The sequence below is a fragment of the Petaurus breviceps genome, unplaced genomic scaffold (assembly GCF_028583685.1).
Source record: "Petaurus breviceps papuanus isolate PSGF00001 unplaced genomic scaffold, PetGlider_PUasm1.0 551, whole genome shotgun sequence".
In the NCBI taxonomy this organism is placed as follows: domain Eukaryota; kingdom Metazoa; phylum Chordata; class Mammalia; order Diprotodontia; family Petauridae; genus Petaurus; species Petaurus breviceps.
Window position 1 is genome coordinate 33,625,705 of NW_027186372.1, and position 24,718 is coordinate 33,650,422.

At 40.0% G+C, this 24,718-nt stretch overlaps 1 protein-coding gene across 1 annotated transcript in view; it reads right to left on the bottom strand.

The window, feature by feature from the left end:
* The window catches only part of ADAMTS2 (ADAM metallopeptidase with thrombospondin type 1 motif 2), a 470,846-nt gene that overhangs the window by 166,509 nt on the left and 279,619 nt on the right, over positions 1–24,718 (bottom strand). Inside the window, exon 4 of the mRNA XM_069102579.1 lies at positions 11,966–12,168. Coding sequence (XP_068958680.1) covers positions 11,966–12,168 — 203 coding nt within the window. The remainder of the gene's footprint in view (positions 1–11,965; positions 12,169–24,718) is intronic.

Genomic DNA, 24,718 nt, shown 5'->3' on the forward strand with positions numbered 1-24,718 from the left:
TTCTTCTTCTTCTTCTTCTTCTTCTTCTTCTTCTTCTTCTTCTTCTTCTTCTTCTTCTTCTTCTTCTTCTTCTTCTTCTTCTTCTTCTCTCCTTCTCTCTACCTCTCTTCATCTCCCTCTCTCTGAGAGAATCAGGCCTGTGATTTCACCGGTGTATGGAGAGCACAAATACTCTCTCCACCAACATATGACCAACTCTCCTGTAACTAAATTGTGGAGAATGGCCTGAGGCACCAAGAAGCTGCATAGCTTGGCCCTTGTGACCCAGCTAGCATGTGCCAGAGATAGGATTTGAAGCCAGGTTTTTATTTTCCATGGTCAGGCCTCCTGACACTGTATCACACCTGCTTCTCAGCCTTACTTTACCCTGTCTATATTGTTTTTTTTGTACATAACTATTTGCACATTGTCTCACCAATTAGATTGTGAGCTTCTGGAGTCACAGGAAATCTATGTGGGGTTGGGTGGGGCATTCTTTACATGCATGGAGCTTAAGCACGAGTACATAGTCTGCTCTTAATAATGCTTGTTATTGTTGTTGACTTATAAATGAAGAAAATGAAGTTCAGAGAAATGACTTGTGCAAAGTCACACAACTAAAGAGAAGCAGAGCAATGACACAAGCCAAAGCTTCTGAATCTAAATTCATTGTTACTTCCACAACCCTATGCTGCCCCTCTAATATTCATGGAGGCTCTCCTTTTCCAAGAAATTGGAACAAGGTTTATTCAGATTGTTTGTAAACTCTTCAGTGAGTCTTAGATTGGTTTCTAGATTTTTTTAAAAAGTCTGAAGTTTTCACATTTATTCAGTAAGAACATATGACTAAAGCGTGGCTAGGTGGCACAGTAAATAGAGCACTGGCCCTGGAGTCAGGAGGACCTGAGTTCAAATCTGGCCTCAGACACTTAACACAAAAACTAGCCATGTGACCTTGGGTAAGTCACTTAACCGCAATTGCCCTCCAAAAAAGGCAAGAACATATGACTAAGGCCTAGGACAGCCTGGAGTCAGGAAGACACAATTTCAAATCCAACCTCAGATGGCTACTAGCTGTGTGACCCTTGGCAAGTCACTTACCTTCTTTTTGCCTCAGTTTCCTCATCTGTAAAATGGGTATAATACTAAAACCTACCTCCCAGGATTGTTGTGAAGATCAAATGAGATCATTGTAAAGTGCTTAGCACAGAGTAGGTGCTATACACACACACACACACACACACATATATATATACATAGTATATATGTATATATACTATGTATATATATATATATACACACACATAGTAGGTGCTATATAAATGTTTCCTTGTTTCCTTCCTTTAGATTCACTCAAAACATCTTTGAGAGATCCAGCAGCAGACAGGACAGAGAGATGATATCTTTTTCCTAATCCCACATTTTGATTCTTTCCTTCTTCCTCCTCTCTCTCTCTCTCCCCCCCCCATTTTTCATAAACAGATGGCAAATCCACAAACTTCAAACATCATATATCCTTGGGAATTCAACAAACAAACCTTAGTAAAACCAGAGCATTATCATAGATAAAGCTGTCACCCTAAATCATTCAGACATAACACTGACATACAAAAATTTAACGACATTTTTAAATAGATGTTGTCATATTACACACTGATAACATTCAAACTATGTTGGAATAAAAGGCTCTCAAAATATAGAGACCTAGTGGAGAAATCAAAACGTGGGAACATGAAGTAGCTATCACCTCCGCTGTCCTGCCTGTAGTTGGCATTATCTCAAAGATGCTTTAGGTGAATTCAAAGAAGATAAGCCTAGTCAGTGGCTCCTCATGGATCAAGGATGTTACAAAGAGGTTTTGAATAATAAATACATAGCTAGCTAGATAAACATGTTTATTCAATTACAAAAACCAAATCATTTTATCTTCCTTCAAAACATTCTGCCAAACATTAAACATGAAAGAAAGATAGTAGAATGGTGCATTGCTCCAGGGACATTTCTTTCTGAACTCCATCAAAAAGAGACATGAGAAAGAACAAGAACAAATAGCAGACACATCTAGCACTTTACAGTTTACAAAGTTTGGTTGCATTATCTCTTTTGTGCCCCATAAAAATAGCATGGGGGTAAATGGTTATTATTATCCCCATTTTTACGGATGAGAAAACTGAAGTACACAGAGGTTAAGTGTATTCGCCAAGATCTCAAAGCTTATCATTTGCAGAGGTTGGGGTTTAAATTTTTGGTCTTCTGACTCCAAATCCAGTATGCTTTCTATTATACGATGTTATTTCTTCTTTACAATTTTAATTGTACCTTAAATTTAATTGTACAACTTTAATCCTCTTTTGCAACTTAAATTATAATTTAATTTAAAAAGTACATTTCCTATGTATTTAGCATTCTAATTTGTATAACAGATATCTGTATGCATGTAATTTTGTCAGGTCAAAAAAAGCAAGAACTGTGTATTATTAATCATTGTATCCCTTAGAACTTAGGACAACGTCACATTTATTGACTTTTTTTTATTGTTGAATTGGTGTAATAATATCACCTCACATTTACAAAGGACATAGGCAGCTTCAGGGGCTATTTGAGTCTTGAAATCCTAGAGTAAGAATAGCTTCTAAAGACTTCTGACTCTGGGGGAGGGGAAACAGCATAAGATTGCACTAAGACTTCGACTATAACAGAAGCTTAATTAAATAGAAAAATAATAACTGAAGTAGTAAACAGAAGGCACCAATTTCATTCCTAGATTTTATACTTCTTTTACTTTTGCTTCAAATGGTATTTTATCTTTTAGTATAAATGCTGATAATTAGTATTTATTTACCATTCATGATGCTATTTTAATGAAAAGTTATACTTTTCCAGAAATGGTATCTTATCAATTACCTCTAATTTATCTGTACTTTGTGGAGAGCCCAGTCACATGATCTTTATTTTATAACAAGGCATTACCAATTTTGATGGCAGCTGTCTGTAGGCACATGGCCAAAGGAGGTTAAACTAGTCTCAAAAGCAATTACTGATTCAACTCTATTTCAGTGGGCTCTTCACTCACTTTGTGTTTAGAGTTAGAATGAATCTTACAGATCATGTAGTCTAACCCTTTTATTTTATAGATGAGGAAGTGGAGGCCTAGAAAGATGAAGTACTTTGCCTAAGGTCACAGAAATAATAAAGGGCAGAGCTGGGATTTGAAACTGGCTCTTTTGCCTTCAAATTCTGTTTTCTTTCTACTAAGCCATACTGTTCATATCAGCATCTAATTAACCTTCAGAGATTAGGTTAGATGGTGATAGCATGAAACTCTAATGAACTGAATTCTTCAGCTTTTAGAAAAAGGGTTCAGTGGAACTGCTTGTGGTGAAACAGCAGATTGTTGGTTATTCCACTCAAGCGCACTCTTGCTTATGATGGTCTCATGCACCTAAAGTCAGACCTTCAGAATGTAGAGGAAGCAAGCCCCTCTCTGCCCTGCCCCCAGTGTCTCTGGACTGACAGAGTCCACTAACTGCTTTATGGATACAGCTTAGCTTTGCTCATTCACAGCCAGCACAAGGAAGAGGAGTTAGACTCAGAGTGGACTGGTTTCTGCCCTAAGTTCAACACTAACATCCCAGCGAAGCCACATCAGCTGGTGTAGCATCTTAGAGGACCTTCAAGTTGAAAGGGCCTCAGAGACCACTGAGTCTCGTCTGTGACTAAATAGAAATCCCCTTTACTGGTCACCTCATCTAGTCACTACTTGAAGGCTTGCAACATTGGGGAACTTAACTGCCTGAGTCACCTCATTCTACTTTGGGATCTCTGATGTACAACATCTCCTACAGTGTCTTACAGTGTCTCTGGGGGAGGGGGGAGGAAGGAAGGGAGGGAAAGGGCAGACCTTTTAAGCCCCATTCTATTGTGGAGGTAACAGGACTATCTAGGAGCAATCAGCAACAACCAAGAACCAAATGTGGGTGTTCTGCCTCTCAGTAACATGCTTGGTCCACGAGAGGGCACTGACTAGAAAGTGGGTACTTTAAAAATCAGTTTGAAGATTTTTCTCCCAGAAGCATAAATATATTTGCATTTCCCAAGCTGATTGGCCCCTGTGGAATGTTTAGCATGTATGCTGTAGTAAACAGGGAACTCTATGAACCTGTTCTGAATGTAGGGATACTGAGTTACCTGGCAGTTGAATCTCATTTTTTCAGAATAGATTCATAATGTGTGTTTTTCACATCTGTTCACCACACTGCTGTCAGGCTAACTTTCCAGTGGAGAAAAGCATCTGGGTCAGGAACTCAGTGGGAAAATCCATACACAAGGGGGCAAATGAGGAGACAAACATGCCTGCCCACCAGACTGTCTGTGTATGTAAACAAAATACAGCTAAGAAAATCCCCAACATTTGCTGAATGAAAGAATGAGTGAATGAACAGTTAAATTCTCTGTCCATCCATAAGCAGAACTGTGTAGATGATGCTATGATATGGGCATCAGTCACAGAACATAGTACTAGTTAGAAGGTCACAATATAGAACACAAAATGTTGGTGCTAAAGGAACTGTGAACTTCAAACAGAAAATGTTAGAGGTGTAAGGAATTTGAAAGCAAAAAACATAGAATGTCAACTGGAAAGGACTTCTGAGGGATCCAAGATGTTACACCTCGAATGGCCTTTGGAACAGAGAACACGGAGAGCTGAAGAGGAAATGAAGGTGGGAGCCCAAAATGTCAGTGCTGTAAGGGTCCTTGGAGTTGAGAGAGTAGCATGTTAGGGTTGGAATGGATATTAGAACATAAAAGCAAGAGTGTCAGACCTGGAAGGAACCTTAGAATATAGAATGTCATAAACGAAAAGGGCCTCTGAAACCATTCATAGTCTAGTCTCCTTATTTTTTTTTCATTTTTTTAGTCCCCTTATTTTAAAGAGAGAAAAACTAAGGCTAAGAAGGAAAGTTACATGCTTCAGTTCACATAGTTCTGGTGGGAATGAAAGATCCTTAGATTTGGAGTCAGAGGATGTAGGATTGAATCCCAATTCCAATACTTAGTTCTTGTGTGACCTTAAGAAAAATCAGTTCATATGTCCAAAAGGGTATAAAACCATGCGTACTCTTTGCCCCAGCAATACTACTGCTAGGTCTATATCCCAAAGAGATTTAAAAAAACAAAAAGGAAAAGAACACATATGTACAAAAATATTTATAGCAGCTCTTTTTGTAATGGCAAAGAGATACCCATCAATTGGGGAATGGTTGAACTAGTTGTGTCATAGGGTTGTGATGGAATAATATTGTGCCATAAGAAATGACAAGCAGGATGGTCTCAGAAAAACCTGGAAAGACTTATATGAACTGATGCAAAATAAAATAATCAAGGGAACATTGTACACAATAAAACCAACATTGTTCAATGACTATGAATTACTTGTCTATTCTCAGTAATACAATAAACCAAGACAATTCAGAAAGACTTATAATGAAAAATGCTATCCATCTTCAGAGAAAGAGCTGATGGAGTCTTGATACAGATCAAAGCATACTTTTAAACTTTCTTTATTTTGGTCTATGTTTTCTTTCACAATATGACTAATATGGAAATGTTTTGTATGACTGCACATGTATAACCTATATCAAATTACTTGCCTTCTCAATGAGGGAAGAAGGGAGGGAGGGAGAGAATTTGGAACTCAAAATTTTTAAATCATGAATGTTAAAAATTGTTTTTATATGCAATTTGGAAAATATTAAATAAATATAAGAAAATGCTTGAGAAAAAAAGAAAAAATCATTTCATCTCTCTAGGCTATAGCTTCATCATAAGTAAAATGCAGAGGTTGATCCTCTGAATTCCCTTCTTAATTAATCTAAATCTCTGATCTCATGATGAAATCTCTGAAAAAAAAAAGACATAGCTCATTTCTGGTTTGGGATTGACAATGAAATAAGCGGTATGAAGATCATCTTGTCCCTAATGTTCATTCTTCCTCTGGCCCCAAGTGGTTTATCTGAACCTCCAAACCAATCTCAAGGAATTTCAACTGAGGCAGCCAGGTGACATAATGGTTAGAATGCTGTGTCTCGAGCCAGGAAGGCCTGAGTTCAAATTCTACTTCAGACACTTATAAACTGCATGATCTCTGTTTGCTTCAATTTCCCCAATTGTAAAATGTGGATAATAACAGCACCTTCCTCCCAGGGTTGTTGTGAGGATCAAATAAGATAATATTTGTGAAGTGCTTGGCAAATAAAAAGTATTATATAAATGCTAACTATTATCTATCAATAGGTATGAATTTTGAGCTTTTTGTCATTAAACCTCACAACAATTTTACAATTCTTCATGACATGACTAGTGGTCCCAACATGGGCATGGGTTGGTCTTTCTAGAAGCTGAAAATAGTCTGAAAGCATCATCTCACTTGTGCTCACAAAGTCCCCAGGAAGCAGGCAGGGAATCAATAGGCATAGCCCTTTTCAGGAGAGGCAGCATTATGTGATGAAAAGAACTCTATCCGTGGAAGTCAGAAATTCCAGGTTCTAGTCCCACCTCTACTGTTTGTTGGTTATGTGCATAAACAAACCATTTTTCTTTTCTCTCAGTCTCAGTTCCCTCATCTCTAAAATGAAGTTAAGGAGTCTGATCAGTTTATTTCACTAGCCTGTTGGGAGAGCTTAATAAGATAATAGATGGGAAAATGTGCTACCCATCATTATAATTTCACAAATGAGAGAACTGAAGCTCAGGGAAGCAAGAGATTTGTCTTGGATCACACAGCTTGGACTGATCTCCTGTCCTTTAGAGCTCCTGATTCTTATCTCACTGGCCTTTTCTCAATTTCTACAGTTGAGTTCATCACTGGGTTGATTCCCTGAGTGGAATCCAAATCCAAGCAGGACTATGCATTCACCAAGGAAAGCAATGAAAGGCAAAAAGCAGGACACACCCAACTCTGAGAACAAGGTGTGTCCTCTCTCCCAGAGTCCTAGTCTTAGCCTTCACCTCATCTTAACATGGACTTAACCTAGTCGCCATGGGCTGGCACATGCTGATATTTTATAGACCAGTAAGGTTTACAAAGCATTTTCCTCACAACCATCCTGTGAGAGAGGTGATCCCTTTCTATCCTCAGTTTACAGATGTGGGGACTAAGGCTGGTTAAGGTGAAGTGACCTGACTAGAATTTCACTGAACTATACCATAAACATTCCTTAGAATTGGAATAGGAGAGGGAAGTCACCTTCCTACTCAGACACCACACAGACTCACAGAACCTTTTTTCTTTTCTTTTGCTTTTTGGAGGGCAATTGGGGTTAAGTGACTTGCTCAAGGTCACATGGCTAGTTTTTGTGTTAAGTGACTGAGATTGGATTTGAACTTAGGTCCTCCTGACTCCAGGGCTGGCACTCTATTCACTGTGCCACCTAGCCGCCCCTCAGAACCTTTTTTCTTAGGGCACAAAGTCTGACCAGGGCATTCTGGGTACAAGGAAAGATGTCTTCTCTACAAGCAACAGTCATTGCTAAAGATTTAAACCAAGCATCAGCCCAAAGGTATGTTAATTAAAGACTTGGCATAACTAGGGGAATGACTCTTAGCTTCTCCATACCTTAAAAGAGCTCAGGATTAGCAGACCCTCTGGTTTAGGAACTTGTTGACCTCTCCTGCCCCCACTTAGCCCATCCCCTTTCCATCACTGGAACAGCTTTGTATTCTTGTCAACCACATTAGCCCATTTCTCCCCACCCCCACCCCCTTTTCCAGATGTTAAAAAGCTGTTCCCTAGACACTTTGACTAGTTGACTAAGCATTCAGGGCTGCCAAGCAAATTATACTGGCACAACTGTCTTCAAATTTTACAGGTCCTACTGAGGCCACTATTTAGATGTGAGATTCTGATTTCTTCCAAAGAAAATTATTCATAGTTTCACTAACAGGTTTTTCATCTGGCTCAGCAAAGGCTGTGTTGATACCTAATCAGTTTATCCAGCTTGTTGTTGGCACTCGACTCCCTTACTTTTTTGTTTCTGTCTTCCTACTTTCTACATCCTCCATCTCATTTTCTATGTCCCTTTCCTCCTTGTTTCTTTATTATCTCTTTACTCCTCTAGCTCCCACTGTCCCTTCCAATTTAGTGCCTCTCTCCTTCTTACTTTTCTGTGATCCAAATCCCTTTTCTGCATCCTTATCCCCGTTCCTTTCTGTCCTTCCCCCTCCTTGCCTGAGTATCTTTCCCTTTTCTTGCTTCCCTCTGCTTCTCTTCCCGGTCTGTAGTGCTCTATTTCTGTTCCATTTGCTTCTCCCTTTCTTCACTCTTCTCATTTTGTGTGTTCCCTCTCCGTATTCCTAGGTGTCCAGGACCTTGTGTTACCTCTTGGGCAGTGACCCTGGTCAAATCACTTAATCTCTCCAAGACTCAGTTTCTCATATGTAAAATAGAGGAGTTGGATTTGATGGCCTCTGAAGACTTTTCCAGTTTTACCTCTGATCACTTCTTTTTTCAGTTAAAGGACCTGGATTTAGGTCTTGACTTCTGCTAGTTCCTACTTGTGTGACCTCTGGTTTTATTTAAACTGCCAGATGTCTGTTTAACTGGAGGACCATGGAACTATACAGATTTAGAACTGGAAAGGACCTTAGAGGTCAGAGAGTCCAATCTCCTTATTTTACAGATGAGGAAATTGAGGCACAGAGAGGTTAGGTGACTTGCCCAGAATCTCATAACTAGTTAAGTGTCTGAGGGGAGATTTGAACCCAGGTTTTCTAACCTCAAGTCCAGTACCTTACACTATGCTACTTTTATCTTTGTAAAATTAAAGGATTGTACTAGATATCATTTAAAATTCTTTCAAGTTCTCAGTCCCATGATTTTTCCCTGACAAAATTCACATTGCCTTGGTGTAGCTGATCTCAGTATCAGGGGAAAACAATGTGACTGAACTAATAAACACTGAAGCACTAGTGGTCGATAGATACCCGGTCTTAATCTATTTGGTGTGTTTGCAATTTAAGAAGAGAAGGCTTAATTCAAGTGAATTGTTAATTTGAAGAATTCTAGGTGGGAATGAAAAAAGCCAAAAATTTCTGGCAAGGTCAAATAAGCATTGGTTAGATGAGCTGGTAATCTTTTCAGCTTAGGCTACAATCTGGCTGGCCTAATTATAAGGGGAAGGAGATGGCTTCTGTTCATTTTGCCAAGTAAGGAGATTCATCCAGATGTTTGTCTAAAGGTTCTGTTCAAGTCCCTTGTTGACATCAAGGATTTCTAGAGATCTATGAAGTCACATAAAAAAAATCTCAAATCCTATCATTTCCTCTTTATTTCATGCAGTCATTTCCCCTTTATTTTGTGTGGGCCTTTTTATATAAAGGGTCGATTCTTCAGTAAATGCTGTGGCTCACGCCATGACTGGAAGAACTACTGATATACCAATTTCTGCCTTCAGAAGAAAAAGTTAACTGAAGAGCCAAGTCCTTGAGTGGCCCTGGATCCATTTAATTACTTAATGCATACTGAAACTGCTGATAATAGTTATACATGGTTATACAAACCAGGAGAAAGAAAAAACAAAAAAAAACATTAAAAAGTGAAGATAGTCTGCTTCGGTCTGCAATCAGATTCCACGATTCTTTCTCTGGATGTAGATAGCTTTTTCCATCATAAGTCTTTTGGAATTGTCTTGGATCATTGCATTGCTAAGAAGAGCTAAGTCTATCACAGCTAATCATTGCACAATGCTGCTGTTGCTGTTTATAGTGTTCTCCTGGTTCTGCTCACTTCACTCAGCATCAGTTCATATATATCTTTCTGGGTTTTTCTGAGAGCATCCTGCTTGTAATTTCTTATAGCACAATAGTATTTCATTACATTCATATACCACAACTTGTTTAGTCACTTCCCACATGATGGGCATCCCCTCAATTTCCAATTCTTGGCCACCACAAAAAGGGCTGCTATAAATGTTTTTGTACATGTGGGTCCTTTTCCCTTATGATTTCTTTGGGATACAGACCTAGTACTTATATTACTGGATCAAAGAGTACGCACAGTTTAGTTGCCCTTTGGGCATTGTTCTAAATTGCTTTCCAGAATGCTTGAATCAGTTCACAACTCTACCAACAATGCATTAGAGTTCTAATTTTCCCACATCTTCTCCAATAGCAGTATTTATATAATACTTTAGGGTTTGCAAGGTGCTTTACAAATATTACTTCACTTTATCCCAATGAGACCTCTGTTGGAAGAGGATTCTTTTCCTAAGTAGCAGGAACACATATCAAATATAATGTACAGTAACTCTACTTTCATGTTAAGAGTTAAATAGTTTTCTTTGAAGTAGATTATAACATGTAATGGACAGTTTAGAGAACAGGACTTTCTTAACCTTTTTAGTGTCCTGCATCCCTCTGGCAGTCTGGGGAATTTTATAGACTCCTCAGAATAATGTTTTATTTAAAAAATACATAGGATTACATACATAGCATAAAATACATAGCATTACATAGTAAACCAATTATAGCAAAAAATCATTATCAAAATCTATATATGCATATATGTATATACCTACGTGTGTATGTGTGCATGTGTGTATGTGTGTGTATGTGACTGTGTATAAAGCTCCTGGATCCCTGGTTAAGAAACTCTGTAAAAAGTTCAGCGATATTTGTTCACTTGGATTTTTTTCACCTTTTGTAACTTTTGCAAGAAATCTTATAGGTTTTGTACCCCAATGCCAAAACAATGACAGCTTCTTCCAGAGTCACTCTTAGGATAAGTATTAGCACTTGTAGGATAACCTCTGAATTTAAACAGGCAATGCAAACAATGGGGACAGTTTTAGGCAGATTATGTTACACTGGGACCCACAGCACAATCTGCTAGCAAAGGACAGAGCTTAGACTTGGAGCATCTGGTCACATGGAGCATATGGTCTACCTGTTTCAAGTTTCCTCTCTCCCATTCATTCTTCACATCAAGTCAAAAAACATTTATTAAACACTCTTCATGTTCCAAGCTCTGTGAGAAGATAATACCACTGCCCCAGAATCTTCTTGGGCATTGCTGTGATCATGCTCTGCCTCTACTCTGAAACATTAACTGGGTTCCTCCTCATCTACTGAAGAAAGTTTAAACACTTGTGTTGGACATTCAAGGCCTTTTACAATCTGGCTCCAAAGTACCTGTCCAGCCTTATCTCACATTTTTCCCCTTCACTTTTTCTACACTATAATCACATTCTGCTAGTTGCTGTCCATTCCTTTTATACTCCTGTCTCTGGGCCTCATACTTTGAATAGATATTTTCTCCTTCCCCCACTTTTTTTTCTCTTTATTTTCTTTTTAATTTTCTGAAAGGTATTAAACCATATATCCCATTGGCAGTAAAGTGAATTCAATGTGTTCTACACAACACATAGTCACTTTGTTTAAGCAAGCACAATTACAAAGTAAAATCAAAACCACAAAATAACAAACTACATGCTGAGGTCTCTTTATTCCTTCAAAGGCCAACTCAAATGGTGCCACCTCCGTGAAACCTTCGCTGATACCTCTTTTCACTTAATATGAAACTGATCTTTTCTCTCATAGCACTTTCATGGAGTTTTCTTGTGCTCTTAATCTCACTCTTTCCCCCCATTACAGTAAGTTCTGTACTTGTCCTTACTTTTATTAGATTTTAATGTTCTTAAGAGTAGAAACTATATCATCTCTGCATTTCCCACACTCAGTGCCAAGCACAGGGTCTAATGCATAGTATGTAACAATTAAGGAAAGGAAGAGAAAGGAGGAAGGATAGGAAGGGGAAGGGATAAAGACAAAGAAAGGAGGAGGAAGAAATGAGAAAGCAGGGGAAGAAACAGGAAAGGCTCAAGGACATAGGAAATCTCGGGAAGGCCCTGGTGGCAGTCAACACAGAAATGACATAAAGCTAGCTAACAAAGGTCCCCACATTACTACTTTCATCTTTCAAGTCACTTACAATGTTCATGAGGGTGAGAAGGTACTTCTGGACATGTTCCTTCCCATGAAACTGAACCACAGAGTCATCAACGCCTAGGAGGACCTCAATGTTGTAGTCATCATCGGTGGCATGCCTTCGAGACCGTCTCCTTGAGCCATTGATTCGGTCTTCGACAAGACCAAGCATACTGCTGAGGTTATCCAGGCCACTCAGGTCTGCCCCTGGAGTAAAAAACAAACATAGATCATCAGCTGGGGCCATGCTATGGGGCAAAGTGGAGAATGATTGGGTAGTTCACCAAAATTATCCAGTCAAGAAACTCAGAAGATTCCTAAACTAGAATCTACTCCTTGGTGATGCAGAGGACATATGAAAAAAAAATATGCTGAAAACAGCTGTGGGTTTTGGCATCCTCCCATATGGAGATTTTCAAACAGCTAGCATTGCTGGCTTTGAAATTCCCTACTTAGGTTCTTGCCTATTTCACTAGGACTGTGGCCTGGTGTGTACAGTCAAAAATGGGGACCATGCTCACAGACAAGGTCAAAAGTGGCTAGTTAATACCTACTGTTGATGAAACCAGGAGAGAGTTAAAAATAGACAATATTCTCCTATTGTGAATATGGTGGAGTGGTCGAAAGCAGAGTAAGGATTCAAAGAATTAACAAAATTCTTAGACTGTCAGCATTAACTGTTCTTTTAATATTTTATCTTCTTCCATTAACTAACAAGTTGATATACTACTAGAGGAATCAAATCATATCCATATTGGTATTTTCATTAGACATGAAAATCAAAGAAATCAAGCTAAGTGGAAGGACAGTATACAAGTTCTCAAAGGAGTTAAAAAAGAAGTTGATTGCATTTGTGTCATCATACAACACAATGCTAACAAGAAATATCTTTTCATGGGAGTACTTGAGCATTTCACCTTGCCAATACTTATGATAAGAGCAAACAAAACAGAGTTCCATGAAAATAATTGTATCTTATGAGGAACCTTCTCTTGTAAAGGATGGACAAGTGGAGAAATTCTCTGAAGAATCTGGAATCTCCAAAAGAAGTCAACATATACCTATTTAAATGGGTAAATGGGCATGGAGAACTCACAAGGGAGAGAGAGAGGGAGGGAGGAGGGAGGAAGGAAGAAAGGAAGGAAGGAAGGAAGGAAGGAAGGGAGGAAGGAAGGCAGGAAGGCAGGAAGGAAGGGAGGAAGGGAGGGAGGAAGGAAGGAAGGAAGGAAGGAAAGAAGGAAGGAAAAAAGGAAGAAAGGAAGGAAGGAAGGAAGGAAGGAAGGAAGGTTGGTTGAAAAATATAGTTTGGGACCAAGATATGACAGAAACCAAAACTTTTAGACAACTTAGAAAATGAATGTCATGTATCATGAATACTTTGGAGAAGTGAGTTGTAAGGCATCAAATAACATCATAAACAATGTAATTAGGAGTCAGGAAATATCTAGTTATCAACATGGAAGTTATTTCAGAAATTACCCTTCATGTGCCAATAAACCATTAAGTAGTTAGAATAAAGGTCAAAGTAAATACCAAGTTAAAAGGAAGACTAAAGATAAAAAGACATTATGGCAATTATAATAGCTCTGAATTGACCTTTTTAAAAAAATTGTTGGCTCAAAAGGGAGGAAATTAACAAAAGCAGAGACATTGACTATTATTGTTTCTTAGAAAAGTTAAACAGATGCAAAATAGTCACCATAAGAGGGAGGCAAAAAGAGTCCATAAATTGCCTTAGCTATACTAGACTGCTCATTGTTTACTGTTTATGAAATGATAGTATGTAAACACCAACATGTGTTCCATTTCATGATTATTTGTTGTCCTTGACAAGTAGAGATACATGGCATCCATGACGAACACTGGTATAGCATTTGAGCTCATCTGCAAAACATTATTCAGGAGGATAAGGGAAGATAATTAGTAGCATCACCACACAAAATAAAATAAGAGAAAATAAATAGAGAACTTGGTGTGAAATGCAGTGAAATTATTCTGAGAACATTCATAGATTCAATTGAAATTCAATAAATATTTATTAAGCACCCACTGTGCTTAACTGTGCTAATAAACACTATTATTAGACATTGTACTTGGAACACAAAGATGAAAAATGGCAACCCCTATCCTTAAATTGCCTAGTTGTAGTTCAGCAGGGTTGGGAGGCAGGATGGGGCAGTGGGGATGACACAGGTAAAATTAACTATAATGTAAATTAGGGATTATTAAATGCATAAGAATTATACAATACAGTGTCCTGAGAGATTCAAGGAGGAAAGGAACATTTCTATTGGAACAGGGCTTGGGGTGGAAGAATAATAACAGATCTTCCTGTTGATATAATATTTCTAAAGATTAGAAAACAATTCAGTCTTCATGGAAGAGGTAGCATGTGAACTATGTCTTAGTTGTGGGGAGAAAGTGTCAAAAGGCCAGAGTATAAGCCAGACACAGAGGGCAGTGTGCCCTAAAAGTAAAAGGTAAAGAGACTTAAGAAGGTGATATGAAAAGGGGAAAGAGTGAGCAGACAGAACCTAGAATCCATGAAGGGGAATAAGAGCTAGCCAGAAGCTAGCTAATGATTGAGACAGAATGGATTTTTCAACTGTGACCCAAAGGCACTGCATCTGGAAGCTCAAACTTGGAGGAGAGGGGTGAGGAAAGGTAAAGTGATAGAGAAAAAATAAAAAAAATTGTATTTTTGAGTGAGGGCTATAGGCTCTTGGACTCTAGTCCTTGGGGACTCTGGGGAGGGTTGGGGCTCTGGGTATTCAAATAAGTAGAATTATAATATATGGATCACATGGATGAAACTGGAAGAAAAATAAATAGAATGAAATGGAACAGATCATTTAGGGTTCAAAAATGATATTTTCATCAATAATAATGATGAAACCACCACATTTGGATCTGATGTATTCTGTGAGGAAATGACAGTAGTACATAAGACAGAAAAGTTAGGAAGAATATCTGGACCTGACTATATTCTTACTGATGAAATTCATGTTGGAGGTGACACAATTTTAGAGGCACTTGGAGATTTATTTTGAAGACGTCTCAAAGAGAAGACACCAGAAGAATGGAAAAGATCACAGATAGTGCCTTTATAAAAAATGGCACCAACAACTATGTCCCAATGTCTATTCTCTCACCTTTATAAAATCTTTATGGGAATGGTCTCCATATGCATTTATAGTATCCTTGATGAATACATGAGAAGATATCAGGAAGGCTTTTGCAAGTAATTAAGTAATTTTCTACCTTCTTATGGACATACAGATAATCGAGAGCTGTACAGAATACAAGTTCCTACTCTATTGTTCATTTATTTTTAATTAGCATTTAATCCAGGGAAGGAAAATGAAGCCCTGAAGGCACTTTTTCAAGGCATCTCCCACATGTACTACTGTACAGTATACAACCCTCTATTACAGATGCAATCATAGAGTTAATTTTGCTCAGTGACCCATTGAGAATTGTAATCAAAGGAAGTATAAAACATACTGACCCTACATATTTTCCATTCTCACAGAACATGCCTTGAACAAAGTTGAAACAAAAATTTCCTATTAATGCTGAAGTTCCCAAGTTATTTTTGTTCATGTTTAACATATATTTACTGATTTTGTTGAGCTAGCCCTGGTATACCAAAAAGCCTCAGTAAAATCCATAGTTATGTAAAAGTATCACACAATCAAAGAGAAGGAGGGGATTTCAGACACCAGTAAGTCAAACCTAATAAAAACTGGCCTAACCATCTATATTATAAATGCATCTAGATAAGGAATATCAAGCTAGCACAAGTTTCTATATCTTGTCTAGGACATTTAGATGGACAAACTAGCTGATCCAAGGATTGAATAGAAGAATGTAAATCTGGGTGCCATTTGGGAAACAAAGTACTTTCAGTGATCTACAACTGATCAATACTGCTGATCTTTATAGCTTCAATTTTCTCTCAGTCCTGCTGTTTGGTTGCTGCAAATCACTGAGACTCATAACCTTGGAAAAATAAAAATTATAAGTCATCTAAAAGGCAAGGCAAAGACATGTGGTACCTATAGGCAGGTCATAGTATATTGCCAATAGTAATTTGTTTATGAAAAGTGATGTAAAAGACATCATTAAGGTCATATGTAAGTAGAAAAGCAAATAGATTAATTTAGAAATAGTGTAATGTAGTACATAGAGTGTTAGACTTGGAGACAGAAGACATGGACACAAATTCATTTATACTTGGAAACATATACTGTGCATATAAAGTTTATAATCAAAAAGAATTTGCTAAGTGCCTACTGTATTTCTGACTGGGGCAGTTAGGTGGCCCAGTGGATAGAGCACTGGGTCTGGAGTCAGGAAGACCTGAGTTCAAATCTGGCCTTAGACACTTACTACTTGTGTGACCCTGGGTAAGTCACTTAAGCTTGTTTGCCTCTGTTTCCCCATCTGTAAAATGAACTGAACAAGAAAATGGCAAACTACTCCAGTATCTTTGCCAAGAAAATCCCAAATGGAGTCACATAGAGACAAGACATGAAAGAAACAACTGAAGAATAACAAAATGACAGGCATTGTGCTAAATACTGGGGCCATACAGACAAAAATGAAATAGTTCCTGCCTTCAAGAGACTTACAATTCTATCACAGGAAATAGTATCTACATGTATTAAATGTATACATAAATAAATGTAACAAGTATTTGGCATAAGACCAGACCATCTAAGATGGTGGCACCCACATGGGAAATACGAGGGACCTGCTTTTGGAAGACAAAAGGACCTGCTTCTGAAAGACAAGAGGACTGGTACAAGCATGAATATTTGGACATTTTGCATTAGCCTGCCAGCTTGGAGTAGCCTCATTCCAATGGCTCTGTAGCCAGAAAGGTTTCCATCTTTAAATCTACCTGCCTGAGGCATGGTCTCTCTTCCTGAAGCATGCATGGAAAAGGACTCATTACTCACAGCAGGGACGCCATGAAATAGTTTGGGGAAAGCCTGAGAGCCACCTTTCCCTCCCCTTTAGGCCCTGAGCACCAAAGAAAGGGCTCTGAGGTTTCAGTCTTGTTTCATTTTTTCCCTTTCAATTTTAGGTTCAGGAAGCAGAATCTATCTACTACTAGGGAGTTCAAGCCGTGGGGACCTTGGAGCCCAGGATTCTAGCCCAAGAGAGAAACCCTAAGAAGCTGGGGCCCCAGAAAGCTAGCTCAGGTGGGACTTGGAACTTAGTGGGATTAATACTATGTAGGAACTGAACTAAGCTATGAACCTACTACTATATTCCCTTCCCCAGAGACAGAAGTGCTTTTAGCAAGGATGATGCCCCTGAGGTATTGAAGAAAATATTGTATGCTTATTCTTATTATACTTTCGAATCATATATTCCTTTGTACAAGTGAATCTGACTGTTAAGCAGTTAAAGGGAACTGGGGTACTTAGACACATAAACTGGGGAAACACAATCAGCAGAGGCTTCAGCCAATAGTAGAGCTGAGAGATTCCCCCTGAGGAGCCCTGGGGAAAAGGGTAAAATGTAATATACCTGACCTTCAGGTAATGGGGATCAGAGAATCACTTACATAATAAATATGCATAAAATACATTAATCCTAGGCAATTTGCAGGAAGGAGGCATTAGCAGCTGGAAGGGAACTGGGGGAGTGGGATGGCAGTGACCAAGAAAGGCCTTGTGTAGGAGCTGGCACTTGAGCTGAGTTTTGAAAGAAGTTAGGAAGAGGTAGAAGTAAGGAAGGAGTCCATTCTAGGCATAGACTACACAGAGGCACAGAGAGAGGAAATGTAGTCTCGTGTGTGAGAAATATTATCAAACAAGAAGGACAATTTGGCTGGACCTTAGAGCTAGCGAGCAAGAGGCATGTGTAAAAAGTCTGGAAATATAAGCTGTATTTGGTGGTCAAAGACTTTAAAAGTCAAACACAAGAGTTTGAATTTGATCTGAAATCTAATAGAAAGCCACTGGAGTCTGTTAAGCAGAAGAACAACATGGTCATACCTGAGGTTCTGTAATAGTTCAGGTGAAAGGTGATTAGAACCTGAACTAGGGTGGTGCCATATGAGTAAAGAGAAGTGGGGAGGCATAAAGAAATGTTGGGGAGGCAGAATCAACATGAATTGGCATGTAGTCTGTGAAGGAGAATGAAGGGTAATGATGATTGTGATGTTGATAACTGGGCCACTGGAAAGGTGGTGGTGGCCAAGACAGAAAGTGGGGTGTAAGAAGAGGGGTGGGTTTTAAGAAAAAAAATAACAAGTTACATTTCAGATGTGTTTAGTTTAAGATACCCATGAGACATCTAGCTTGAAATATCCAAGAGGAAGCTGGTGATTCTCAAGAAGAGACCTAGGTTGGATATATAGGTTTGGGAACCACCTGTAGAAAGATGATAATTGAACCCAGGGAGATAATGAGGTAATCATGAAGACTTATTTAGAAAGGAGAAGAGCAAAGGGCTCAGGACAAAGCCCAAGACAGTCAGAGGACAGGATATGGATGATGATCCAATAAAGGATACTGAGAATTCACAAGATAATGTTCCCCAATATACATCTCTTCATCAGAGCCATCCCCAAGATACAGGGGATTGTTGAGTCTATCCTTCTAAGCTCTGCTTTTTGGATTTCTCCCCACTCCTCCCCTAAGCTGGGCAGTAACTCTGGGAGAAAACCTGGAATGGGGAGAGAGATGGGTGTGGGAGAAAAAAAATGATCTGAGACTGGTACATACCTGCCACACATGCATAAAAAGACCTCAAGCACACATATATCACAGACACACTCTGGTGGTAATCCATGATACCCACACAGATTTTTTAATTATAAGGGAGACCTCGGCTAAGACCTAACCTACTAAGTTAGTATCCTCCTTTGTCAAATGGAATGCCCACTCTGAAAGTTGTTGAGATAATTCCTCTAAGACGATCTAATTCAAAGAAAATTTTAAACTCTGAAACACCATAGAAAATTGTCAGTTATGTTGATGAAGATGGTGATGTAGCAATGATGAGGTACAACGACCTTGAGTTTCACATGGTGCCCCTTTATCCCCAACAGTAAGAGTTGGAAGTGCCCCCCGGGACATGGGATAGATCCTCTGTGAAGGTCTCCTTTATAGCAAGGCATGGACAAGAGCTACAAGGGGAGAAGGGGCTGTAATCCCATCATTTGATGGAATGCCACATTGAGTAAATCATATATCTATCAAACTATGTCTATGATATATGTATGCTTGAGGTCTTTTTAGGCACGTGTGGCAGGTGTGTTTCAGTATCAGCTTTTAATATTGCACTTCTCTAGATTCTAAAGGAATTCTCCCATTTTGGTTCTATTTTGTACATCTTTGGAAAATAATCTGCAGAATCGAGTTGTGCCTGCAAGGACTTCATAGTTCCCAAGAATTGGAAAAAAAAAAGAATTCCACTTTGATCAATTTAATTCCTTTTCTTTATCCCTCTCTCACCACTACCACCACTTCCCTCCCTTCTCTCTCACCCTCTTTCCAAGTTGTTTCACTTTGCAATATGTTACTGGTAATAAGTTGCAGGAAATACAATATTAACTTGTTTTTCTCCTAAGTATTTGAATTTAAAACTCCTGTATCTAAAAATATGGTTGGGGTCATTAATAAAGAAAAATATTCCTTTTTTTTTGCTATTTGGAGGGCAATTGGGGTTAAATAACTTGCCCAAGGTTACATGGCTAGTTGTTGTTTTTTTTTTTTTGTGAGTGTGGGTGTTAAGTGTCTGAGGCCAGAACCAAACTCGTGTCCTCCTGACTCCAGGGCTGGTGCTTTACTCACCGCACTACCTAGCCGCCCTGCAAAATATTACTATCTTAAAATTTTTTTTTCTCCCATACCCACCTCTTTCCCTATTCCAGGCTTTCTTCCAGAGTCACTGCCCAGCTTAGGGAAGGAGGAGGGAGAAATCCAAAAAGCAGACCTTAGAAGGATGGACTCAACAATCCTCCATATCTTTGGGATGGCTCTGGTGAAGCCGGTGATGACTCCAGTGGCAGATGAGAGGTAGATGGGGTCCCCACTTCTTCAGAAGTCAGGGAAGTCTCAGGGCTAACAGCATATTCTCCAATATGGTGGAGCAGAGGGAGGAATCTGCAGGTGTGGGGAAATTAAATGAATCCTTTCCTTAAGTAAGACCTTGGGGAGGTGATAGCATCCTAAATACTGGGTTTCAAAGTGGTTTGACAATGATTAGGAGGAAGGTTTGGCAAAGGGCCATAAAAGCAGCCCTGAGGACAAACCTAGCTAAGAGGATACCTAGGAGCCTCCTGGCTTGGAGCCAGCAAAAGATAGTACTGAGGAAGAAAAAGATAGCCTGGAATTGACTCTGATGGTGAGACATTCCTTAAATAAAAAAGAAAGTTGTTTAAGAGGCATTGAAGAGAGAACAAATGCCTATGTCAGTCATTAGCATTTATTAACTACCTACTATGAACCAGTCTCTGGGCTAAACTCCAGGGATGCAAGGAAAGGCAAAGGATAGTCCCTGCCATCGAGGAGCTTACAGTCTAACAGGGGAGACCAAAAGCAAACGAAAGGAAATCATTAACGGGGGAGGTACTAGGATTCAGAGGGATTGGGAAAGACTTCCCTCAGAAGGTGGGGTTTTGGCTGGAAGCCAGGGAAGAAAGGAGGTAGAGGTGAGAAGGGAGAACATTCTAGGCATGGGGGTCAGCCAGAGAGAATGCCTGAAGCTGAGAGATGGAGTGTCTTGCTCATGGGACAGTCAGGGTGTCAATGTCACTGGATCAGAGTGTGTGGCAGAGAGTAAGGCATAAGAAGACCAGAGAGGGCTGGGGGTTAGGTTATGAGGGGCTTTGAATAACAAACAGGATTTTGTCTTTGATACTGGAGGATTCTCTGGAGTTTATTGATTAGAGGGGGTGACATGGTCAGATCTGTATTTTAGGACGATCACTTTGGTTGCTGAATGGAGGATGAATTGGAGGGCATAGACACTTGTGGCAGGCAGATCAACCAGTGGGCTACTGAAATATCCCAAGCATGAGGTGATGAGGACCTGCACAACCATGGCAGCAGTATTGGAGGAAAGAAAGGGGATTATTTGAGAGATGTTGCAAAGCTGAAATCAATAGGCTATGGCAACAATCTGTTGGGAATGAGGGGTAGTGAGAAATCCAGGATGACTCTTAGGTTAGGAGCATGGGGGATCAGAAGGATGGTGTTACCCTCTACAGTAAGAGGGGAAGGTGGCGTGTTTAGGGAGAAAGAGAATGATTCTGTTTTAGACATGCTGAATTTAGGATATCTACTGGACATCCAGTTTGAGATGTCTGAAAGATTGTTGGAGATATGAGACTAGAGGTCAGCAGATACGTTAGGTCTGAGTAGGTAGATTTGGGAGCTGATGAGTGTTGTGAAGTGAAGTGTTATAAAAGGAAAAGAGAAGAGGGCCTAGGACAGAACCCTGTGTGACACCAAGGATCTAATAAAGGAGACTGAGAAGGAATGGACAGATAGGTAGGAGGAAATTCAGGGGAAAGCCATGTCCAGAAAACCTAAAGGAGAGGAGAAGATCAAGAAGAGGGCGATTGGCAAAGTCTGCAAAAAGATCAAGAAGAAGGAAGGTTGAAAAAAGGCCTTTGGATTGATTGTCTTAACTAGGGAGCAAAACTTTTTAGGTTCCCAATGTGCCTATTAAAAGAACCAGATCAAGAAGGAGCCAGCACTCCTACAAAGAAAAGGGGGACAGCAGCAGAATGGCTGAGGACCAATGGGAAAAGAGTCAATGGGGGGAAAATGAGATGCATAGTGCTAACGTGGGGGTTTGAACCCCAGCTTCAGTGGCACAGTGGATAGAGCTATGGGTCTGGACCCAGGAAGAACCGAGTTCAAATCCCACTTCAGACACTGTGATTTGGGGCAAGTCATTTAATATCACTCTGACTCAGTTTCCTAAATTATAAAGTGGGGATAATAGCAGCACCTACCTCTCAGGACTGTTGTGAGGATCAAATAAGATAACATCTGTAAAGTCTGCACAGTGCCTGACGCACAGTAGGCGCTATATGAATGCTAGTCATGATGGTGATGGTGATGACAGCCGTCGTGGAAGGCCCCCTTTCCCGTTCTCTTCACTCCTAGTGCCTTCCCACTCAGATTACCTTCTGTTTACACGTACAGATCATGCATGTACAATTCTTACATACATCCTTCTCCATCATAGCGTGACGTCCTTAAGACCAGATGCCAGTTTTGCTTTTCTTTGTGTTAGCAATGCTTAGCACAGTGCCTACCTAGCACATGGTGCTTAATAAATGCCTGCCTGTCTGATTAAAAGTCATGGGAGCTAGCCATGGTCAGGGGGAAGATGGCCCCATAGAAATAGTGATGTCTCTTGGCTCTCCGTGGACTTGATTTCCCATGTCCTTGTCTCCTTTTCTCTTTCTCCAGCAGGCTGTATGTTTGCTTGGTGAATTAGAGCATGAGCCCAAAGAGACCAAGGTCATGGGGTTAGACTGTTCTGTTTCCTAGCACAGACTGTACCTGGATCCCCATCAGGAATCTTGAACATAATCTGTGTGACTTGTAGAAGAGGAAGAGAGAGTTTTATTAAAAAGTACTTTCTGTTTGAGGAGAGAGAGGGCAGAAAATAAAAATTTAGATTCCATTGAAATAACTAGATATTCTATGGAGAATTTGCAGAAAGATCTGGACGAGAATCACACAGGAGGAAAAGACAAAGGATTGTAGTCTGTTTAGAAAAAAAAAATAACTGTAGCAGTGAAATAACAGTACAACTAAGGTAAAAAGCATAAGAACTAAAATCCCCTTGACTGGAACTCCTCTCTTTCCCTCCTCAGTGGTCTTAGTAGTGCCTCTGGGGCCAAACAAAACACTTCTGAGGGTTTTTCCATGTGACAGCCCTTCAAATACCTGCTGACTGCTATCTTGTCTCTACTATATCTTCTTTTCACAAAAGCCCATGAGGGCCACTGATTGCCAATGAGGCCAGGGAAGTGGGCTGCTTGTGACCTAGAAGGAAGGTTACCTATACAAAGTATGAATACCTAGTTCTATTTCACTTCATTGTTTTCACTTGTCCCTTTTGGGTCTCTTCACACATGGGCTGTATTGGGGTAATTCTAAACAGAGCAACAGCAGTAGGACCCTGGCTGCCCAGGGGTTCCAGCTTCACTCACTCTGGCTGCAACTCAGAAGCCTCAAAGAAGCTTTATAAGCATCACAGGAAGCCAAATGTCACCACATGATTATGTGAGCTGTGCCTTAACCTAAGGGGATAAGTGAATGAGAGGCAGAGAGGATGACAGTGACGGAGAGTGACAGTGACAATGAGACACACAGAGACAGAGACATACTCATGGAGACAGAAACGAGGGGAGAGGGAGCAGGAAGGGGTAGAGGATCAGGGAGGGGGGACAGTGAGAAGGCAGAATGGGAGAGAACAGAATAGATTTCAATGGGCATTTTGCCTTTGCCAACCAGCCCGACCTTAGAGAATCTATGGTTGGAGTGCAGTCAAACCAGCATCACTGTAAAACTATATAAGAGAAGTTACAATGACTTCAATTTGGCAAAATTACCCAGTGACAGACAACCTTCTAATAAGTTTGATTAAATGGAATTGTGAACCCAGAGCTCACAGACTGGGCTTTCTGCCCCCTGCAAGCAGAGAGACTGGAATATATTCACTTGGATCTTTGGTCACATTTTATTTTCAACTTTTGCCTAATTAGATGGTCTCATTCGTTTGTGTCCAATCCCCTCCCATGCCCCCTCCCCTCCCCCCAACAGCACGCCCAAGTCCGTAGCCTAGTAAGGCATGCTTTCAGCCCCAAGACTCACATGCCATATTTCTGCACTATAAACAGCCTGCCCCTCTGTGTGTACAAGTACAAATTAGGGGGTTTTAAATGAATTATGCCGAGAGTTATAAAGGGGCAATAAAAGGCTTTAAATTTCTCTCCTTTTAATCTTCAGCCAAATCCATAATTAAAGAACATATTGCATATATTACTCGGGGTACAGATACCCAGAGCTCAGTAGAGATGGATTTCTCCTGTCAGACCTGACACTACAGATCTAAACAGGCTGCTTATAAGAAGAACTGTACCCTTGAGGAGAAGGAGGGATCGACGGTTGTGAATTCAAACTACATTGCTATCCAGCACTCCTTATGTTTATAGCTTGTAGAAAAGGGATGAGCATTCAGTCCACAGAAAGACAACATGTGTCTCCCTCTGCATCCCCCACCCCCGCCCGCCCCATCCCCTCCTCCCTCTTGATTAACTTCATTCACCTTGAAGTTCAGCAGGCAATGACAGAAAAATTACATTTCTCTTCCAAAGGGCCTTTTTTTGGAGACAATTTCACATTATTTCTGCCAATAAGCCACTTGTATGCCTGATCTGGAATGAGGGGAGGCATGATTCAATTACTGCAAATCACCATATTTAATGGCTAGCCTTGTGACCCCTGCCACTGGAGGGGCCGCCTAGAAAAGTCTTATTTGCAATCTAGAAAGCCTGAGTCATGACAGCTGACTGTGCTGTGTCACTGGCTCTCCCAGGCACTAGCTCCCCCCACCCCCACCCTTGTCTATCCTGACCAAAGCCACAATCCTAATTTGCATTTGCAACAGGAGGGAGATGTCATTTAGTCTATCTTATGTGGAATATTTTCCCTGAGGGTAGTGAATGTCAATCTTACAACTCCATGGTCTGGTCTGGGAGCCTGGGAAA